The 7,250-nt window shown below is 69.0% G+C and overlaps 1 protein-coding gene across 1 annotated transcript in view; it reads right to left on the bottom strand.

Annotated features, from left to right (window-relative positions):
• Window positions 1-628: 628 nt before the first annotated feature.
• Window positions 629-7,250, bottom strand: part of USP36 (ubiquitin specific peptidase 36) — a gene marked incomplete at its 5' end in the record, with an annotated part of 7,705 nt that continues 1,083 nt past the window's right edge. Inside the window, 15 exons of the mRNA XM_035312639.1 lie at window positions 629-760; window positions 850-965; window positions 1,167-1,334; window positions 1,434-1,579; window positions 1,732-2,226; window positions 2,730-2,857; window positions 3,423-4,064; window positions 4,178-4,316; window positions 4,456-4,556; window positions 4,693-4,833; window positions 5,102-5,213; window positions 5,474-5,556; window positions 5,893-5,963; window positions 6,362-6,429; window positions 6,872-6,974. Coding sequence (XP_035168530.1) covers window positions 629-760; window positions 850-965; window positions 1,167-1,334; window positions 1,434-1,579; window positions 1,732-2,226; window positions 2,730-2,857; window positions 3,423-4,064; window positions 4,178-4,316; window positions 4,456-4,556; window positions 4,693-4,833; window positions 5,102-5,213; window positions 5,474-5,556; window positions 5,893-5,963; window positions 6,362-6,429; window positions 6,872-6,974 — 2,645 coding nt within the window. The remainder of the gene's footprint in view (window positions 761-849; window positions 966-1,166; window positions 1,335-1,433; window positions 1,580-1,731; window positions 2,227-2,729; window positions 2,858-3,422; window positions 4,065-4,177; window positions 4,317-4,455; window positions 4,557-4,692; window positions 4,834-5,101; window positions 5,214-5,473; window positions 5,557-5,892; window positions 5,964-6,361; window positions 6,430-6,871; window positions 6,975-7,250) is intronic.

The raw sequence follows: 7,250 nt of genomic DNA on the forward strand, positions 1-7,250 counted from the left end.
GCGGCTCCACGGCGGGGGGGGGACGGGACGGGACGTGGGGGGCAGCCCCCGCTCCGCAGCCCCGGGGCACACGGGGGGGCACAGGCCGCCTGCAGCAGGCACGGCCCCGGACCCCCGGGGGCGGCAGGAGGGGTGCCCTGCCCGGCTGGGAAGGGAGGGCCCAGGGGGGTCCCGGCCAGCCTGGGGCTGCAGCAGGGATGGGCGGACAGGAGCCCGGGGGGGGTCCCAGGCCTGGGGCTGCGGAAGGCAGAGTAGGGCCGGGGCCACCCCGTGCCCACAGACAAGGCAGAGCCCTCCCCCGAGGGAACACCCCCAGCCCCCAGGGCTGCAGGCAGGGCTGGGTGCGAGGGGGGGAGACCCAGGAGCCCCCCCGGGCTGGGGCTGCACCAACAAGCCCCCCTGCACCAGCACCCACCCCGGGTAGGGGGCCCCTCGCTGCAGGCCAAGCCCCCCCTGCCCCCAGAGGGGTGCAGCAGCTCCAGGGCCCCTCGCTGCTCCTCGGGGCTGGGCCCGGCCCTGCTCCGTTCACTGCAGGCTGCGATCTCCACCTGGGGGGGGAAGGAACGGTGTTAGCACCCCTCGGGGCAGAGCTGCCCCCCTCAGCCCCCCCCCGGCCCCGCTGCTCACCTCAGAGCCGGTAGCTGAGGCTGGCCGCCTTGGCGGGGTGCGTCACGGACCAGAAGTTGCGCTTGCTCTGCAGCTGCTGGAAAGGGTTGAAGTGCCTCCGCCGCTCCCGCTTCAGCTTTTTAACCTTTTTCACCTGTGCAGAGGGGGGAAGGCTCTCGGGTCAGGGCAAGAGGGGCGGCCCTGCAGCCCCCCGCCACCCCCGGGGGCGCAGCCAGCGCTCACCTTCCCTCGATCGAACTCCTCGTCCCACTCGTCGATGACGGTCTCGCTGCGGGCCCACGCGGCGTCCTGGATGGCGTCCTGGCTGACAGCCGACAGCTCGCCCTCCCAGGTCAGGACTGCAAAGCGACACCGTCAGCAGGAGCAGGGCCCCGGGCTCCACGGCACCCCCTTGCCGGCCCCCAGACAGAGCCGGCTCCAGGAGCCCCCCGGCTGGGTAGGTGAGCCCGGCTCCAGGAGCCCCCGCAGGGCCGCTCTGCTCGGGCAGGAGCTGGGGGCTGTGCGCCCAGCAGCCCCCCCAGCCCACAGGGGGTCGTTACCTTGCTTGCCGTAAGCCTTGTCCAAGGAGTTCCTGAGCAGCTCCTGCACCACGCCACGCTCCTGGCTGCGGGCTGCGCTGCCAGCCCCTGGGCCAGGCTCCGGGCTGGGGGCAGCCGCGTGGCGCCTGCACCCGTCTCCGGCCTGGCTGCCCCAGGCACACGCTGCCGCTGCAGGAAGAGCAGGGGGTGAGGACCAGCTTGTGGGGGGGATCCCGCCTCACCCCACCTCTGCGAATCATCCCCCAGGGCAGCGGCACGCGGCCGTACCTGGGGCGCTGGGGGCAGGCGGCTGCTCCGAGGTGGGGCTGCCCGGGCTTTCCCTGCGCTTGCGCTTGCGATGCTCGCTCTCTCCAGGGCTGGGCTCCGGGCTCTGCTGCTTCGTCTGCCAGGGCTCTGCCTCGTCCCTCCTAGAGCTGGGGAAGGCAGCAAGCGTTAGCTGGGTCTGGGCCAGCCGTGGGGACGGGGCAATAGGAGCAAGGAGCCCCTGCCCTAGCAGGGGGTGCTATATGTTGGGGGGAGCTGCCTGCAGAGTGGGTCAGTGCCCCCAGCCCCCCTGGCCCCTCACCTGCCCGAGGGCAGCGTCCCGAGGCAGCGCTCTTCTGTCTCCTGCAGCCGCCTCTTCTTCTTCTTCTTCTTGAGCGGGGAGATGGGCTCCGCGCCTGGGAAGCAGCTGGGGGCTGATGCCTGCTGCTTGGGCCGGCTCTGCAGCTCCTCCCTGCCAGCATCTGCGCCGGCCGCCCCCTTCCCCGCAGGGGACAGCGAGCCCTCCTGAGCCGTGTTCCTCCTCTTCTTGGGGGGACTGGAGGCTTCATCCTTGCCGTTCACAGGCAGAGCGCAGGGGCTGCCGCCTGCTTCAGGGTGCTGCTTCCGATGCTTCTTCTTGGAGGAAGCGCTGGCGTGGCCGGGCCCGTGCTCCCCGCCGCAGGCAGGACGGGGGTGCGAGGAGGGGGCCGTGGAACCGTTGGTCAGGGGGGAGGCCGGGAGCCGAGGGGCTGAGCTGGGGGCGAAGCTGAAGGCAGGCTTTTCGGGGTTTGGCAGTCTGATAGCAGATGAGGGCAGCCTGAGGGACAGAAAGAGAGGCTGACGTACAGAAAGAGGCTGACGTGTTCTGAAAGCCAAGTCAGGAGCAGGAGCCCTGCTCTGCCTCCCCTCCCGAGGTGCACAAGCACCCAGCTGGCTCCACCTGAGCCATGAAGCCAAGAAACCCAAGTCAGAGCCTGCTCTGGGGGCAGCTGCAAGCGCAGTTAGGAAGGAGCGAGCGCTGCCGCAGCACAGGGTGCAAGGGAGACCCAGAACAGGATCCAGACCAAGCTGGTGCCTCCCGATGCCACGGGGCAGTAACACACGGCCAGAGCCTGCAGAGAGCCTGCCTCGTGCCAGCAGCCGGAGAAACCGCCCTGCTTCTGGGGCTCAGAACGAGCTCCGACAGCCCGGGGACGAGGGGTGCGGGTGCCAAGGTGCCCCCGGCCAGCTGCAACGCCAGTCCAGCGCCGCACAGCCAGCTCCGGGGCTGCTGCTGGCTTTGGTGTCGGGTGGGAGCCCGGGAGCCTCCCGGGAGCTTACCTGGGCTTGCCGAGAGGCCAGGGAGAGGAGTCGGGGTGGGTGGTGGTCGTGGGGAAGGAGTGGCCGGCGGATTGCGGGTGAGGCTGCGCGCGGCGGTCACTTCCGCTCGCCCTCCGCGGGGTGCTGCCCTGCAGTTATCGACATAAATAAAAACTTGGTGGTCTAACGAAAAGGTTTCCGTGAGCCAAGAGGAGAAAAATAAAAAGGGGAGCCCAGAGAAAGGGGAGGGGAACAGACACAGAGGGGGAGAGGAAAGTGGGGGGTGGTAGAAGAAGAATCAGAAGTGTTTTCAGTTAGAAGCACAAAGGAAAAAAGGAAGGAAGGAAATTTAAAGCACAAAAACCCCAGCACAAGGCCCTGGGCTGCAGGGCAGCATCCAGAGACCCCCCCACGCCATCGGCTGGGCAGGGGCAGCCCTGCAGCTGGAGGGCTGCAGGTCACCCACACCCCCGCCGAGATGTGCCCAACACCGGGACGCGCTCGCTTGAGCGAGGAAGGAGCCACCTCCAGCATGGCTCGGGGATGCAAACCACCCGTGAACAGCAGCAGGGGCCTGGCCCCACGCCCTGACCCAGCCACAGGGCAGAACAGAGCCCCGGGGGCTCTCCCAGACCCACGCTGGCTTCACGAGCGCTGCCTCTGCACCGCCCGAGCACGCGCACCCAACGCGGGCGGCGCGAGGCCCGGACTCACCTTTTTGGCAGAGAGCGCCAGCTTCTTGGCCGGAGGCGGTGACATGGTGCTGCTCAGCTCCGCCGCGGCGCTGCCCAGCAGGGAGGACTTCGTTTTCACCACCTTGGAGTCTTCGGGGCTGGCAGGTTCGGCGGCACGGCCGGCGGGGAGCTCCGCACCACAGTCCGTGTCCTGAGAGGGGCAGAAGCCTCCCGCTGCGGTCTTGGCCTTCTGGGACGCTTTGGCCAGGTCCCCCCCTGCGGTGTGTGCCGGGCTGGTGGTGCTGCTCCTGCAGGAGCCCCGCTCCGGAGTGCCAGGGCCGGGCTGGGGCGAGGCGGGCGGCTGCTTGCTGTCCCCAGAGCTCTGCCGGGGCAGATCCGCCTCGGGCCTGGCCGCGCTGCCGGGGCCCTGAGCTGCCCTGGGCACCGGGGGCTGCTGCGGGGAGGACGGTGGCTTCTTGGGCCTCCGGGACACGTCGTCAGTCGGTGTCACAGCTGCCTGGGCGGCTCTGAGGGGCAGCTTGGGTGACGGGGACGCAGCGGGCGGCCTTGGCGGGGCGGATCCGTTCAGCAGCTTCGGCCCCGCGCCCGGCGCACTGCGGGCCACCGGGACCCCGATCTCCTCCGGCCCTGGCAGCTTCTTGCCTGGCAGCACCTCTGGTCTCTGGGCAAGGAGGAACGGGGAAGTTCAGCCCACACTGAGCCTGGGCACCGCGGGACCCTCCCCACAGAGGGACCCTCCCCGCTCCCCACCCACCCGCAGCCGCTGGGACTCACCCGGCCCAGCAGCGGTGACGGCAGGGGCCCGTTGGTCGTGCTTTTCTTGATCTGGTCAGAGACGGAGGCTGGGCGGCTGGGCAGGCTGGAGGGGGCTTTGGCAACGGGCACGTCTGAGCCCTTCCTGGGGCTGGGGATTCTGGCGAAGGCAGAGAGCAGGGGTTAAAACCGGGAGGGTTAAAACCGGGAGGGTTAAAACCGGGAGGGTTAAAACCGGGAGGGTTAAAACCGGGAGGGTTAAAACCAGCCTCCGGGCCAGGAGGCACAGGGCACCTCACCTCAGGTAGAAGAGCACGTAGGCCTGCTGGTTGAGGACCACCTTGATGTTGCTGCAGTGCACCAGGGAGTCGTTCATCTGATACCACTGCCCGTTGCTGGCCTGGGGGAGAGCAGAGCGGGGTCAGGCCCTGCCCAGGGCCCCTCCGGGCCACGCATGCCCGCCGAGCACCCGTCCCACGCCCTGCAGGCACCCACGAGCGGAGCCAGCCCGGCCCCGGGGAGCAGCCCGGGCTCACCTTCACGTAGCAGTAGTAGTGTCCTGCGTGGCAGCTGTAGCCGGAGTGCACCAGCACCGCGTACAGCCCGTACATGACGGGGTCCCCGCTGTTCTGAGACATGTACGGCCGGATGTTCAGGAACTCGGGGTACCCCACGTCCTGCGGGGAGAGGACGTCTCAGGAATCTTTCTTGCCAGAGCCAAAGCAGCTCCGGCTGCCCTACGAGCCCCTCTGTCCACTGGGACAGACCAGAGCCCCCCCGCACGTCTCTGGCCCTGTGGCACTGCTGGGAAAAGGCTGCCAGGCTGCGGCTCAGCTCTGCTGCACACAGGGCCCTCCACGGGACCCTTCCACGGGACCCTCCACGGGACCCTCCACTCCGCCCTGGCCAGCAGGGCCTCGAGCTGGGGGCCCGCTGAGCTCTCACCTTTGTGATTTTGCCTCCGCTGAAGTTAGCGAAGCGCTTCAGTGAGAGCGTGAGGACATTGGAAGCTCGGTGGATGGTGAAACGTTTGCTGGCTGGCACCTTCTTCTTGCATCTGTAGAGGAAGAGCTCAGGCTACCCAAACTACTCCACCCTGACCGCTACCCCGGGCCGAGGGGCAGACTCCATGGAAGTGACCACGCTGACACCAGCTCATGGCCACGTCTGCTGCCCAGACCCTCGTGAGAGGAGGCAGCCGGAGCAGGGACAGCTCCATCACAGTGGCCTCGTGTCCCCTGCCTCAGCCTGGGCTGTCCCCATACCGCAGCAGCCTTCCCCTGCTCCCCACCGCAGGCTCCGTCAGCCCTGGCTCACCGGGCACACATGTAGGCATTCTCCCCGCTCAGCACGTCCGACTTCACAAACAGCTCCAGCGCTCGCACGATGTTCGCGGCTTGCTGCAAGGACAGAGCAGAGCTCAGCGAACGGGTGGGCTGCCCACGCTACTGCGCGGCCGGATTCCCCCGAGGTGACACCGAGCGTGGGGACGTCGAACCTGGGGGCCCACCACCGCCCCCCCCTGCCGTGGCTGCCCAGCACTACGAGCCCCAGCAGAGGCCACGGCTCCGCTCCGGCCGAGGGCACTGCTCTGCCCCGCAGGGAGGCAGCGCCGCGGCAGCTGCTGGTTCCCTCTTGCTTGCACAGAGCCGTGCCGTTTGCGTGAGAACAGTGCTGGGGCAGCTGCAGAAGCATCCCCTCCAAGAGCGGGGCTCTTCCCATCCCTGCTGCCATACCCTGATCTCCAGTGCCACGTCCAGGTAGGGGTCGTAGGTGTCCGAGACGCTCTTGCACACGGAGCACTTCACTGCAGAGGAAACAGCCGTGAGCACCCCGACAGCTCTGCGCCCACAGCAGCTGCAGCACTGCCCCTCCCCGGGCTCCGGGACGTCAGCTCCAGGCCCCTGCTGCGTGCTCGCAGCTGGCAGGGAGGCAGGCTGGCACTGCCTCCGCTCGCTGGCACAGCCAGTGTCACCAGACAGCTGCAAACACCGACTCCTCTGCTGGGTATCGCGCCAGGGGCCCACAGCCAACAGCTTTCTGCGCTGCCACAGCAGGGGCCAAGACCCACGTGCGCAGCAGGAGTGTGAGACTGCAGCCCTGGGCAATTCACACCGGTTTCGCTATTTTCCCCAGAGGTTTTTAGTGCCAGGCTCTCGGAGTACCAGCGAGCCGTGCTCCTGAAGCCACGGACCCAGCACTCACCACGGGAGCGCAGGTAGCCGCCGAAGATCTGGTGAACCAGCGTTGTGGCCTGGGTCTGGCGATCCAACCTGGGGAACAAGCCACGGATCTCACACCGCCCCATGCGACTGCACGAGGGCCACCCCTAAAGGGCCACACCGCGTCCCCAGGCACTGCAGCAGCGCAGCCCCCACCCCTGCCCGGCCTGTGGGGAGCACGAGGACGCTGCAGCCTTTCTGGGGGGAGCCCAGGGGGCCAGGCTGCGGGCACACGACGCCCCCCAGGCACAGCCGACCCGGCTGGAGCTCAGAGCCCGGTGCTGAACACAGACGCGATGCCACTGCGCTGGGACTGAGGGCTCAGGGGGAAGAAAGCTGCTCCCGCACAGCCTCCAACGGGGGCTGCACCATGCAGCACACCCGGACCCCCCAGCAGCCACAGCACCTGGGGCCAGGACTGCAGCCACGCGGGGCAGAGCAGGGCAGAGCCCAGGGCCGTGGCACGGCCACCTCCCGCTGCCCTGCCGCGTACCTGGTGCAGCCGTTGAGGCAGGCCTTCTGCATGGCATCGATGGTGTAGCGCAGGAACTCGTGCGCGTCCTCCTGGCTGCCGAAGCGGAAATGCCGGGCGATCTCTGCAGGGAGACAGCGCTCAGCCCCGAGCAGCCCCGGCACGCGCAGCCGCTCGCTGCCTCCCACGGCCGCCAGCACCCCCAGCGCGACCCAGGCAGGCTCGTGCCGGCAGCAGGGGCAGCCCCACGTGGTGCCGGAGCACCCGGCCGGCTCCGTGACTCATCTCAGGAGAGCTCGCTGCCAGGGCCTGCCCCGCTCCCAGAGGCTCTGCTCGCACGTTCGTCAGCGCCGGGGAGGGAGGCTGCGGGAGGGAGGCTGCGGGAGGGAGGCTGCGGGAG

This window comes from Oxyura jamaicensis (genome assembly GCF_011077185.1).
Source record: "Oxyura jamaicensis isolate SHBP4307 breed ruddy duck chromosome 18 unlocalized genomic scaffold, BPBGC_Ojam_1.0 oxy18_random_OJ70997, whole genome shotgun sequence".
Classification (NCBI taxonomy): Eukaryota; Metazoa; Chordata; class Aves; order Anseriformes; family Anatidae; genus Oxyura; species Oxyura jamaicensis.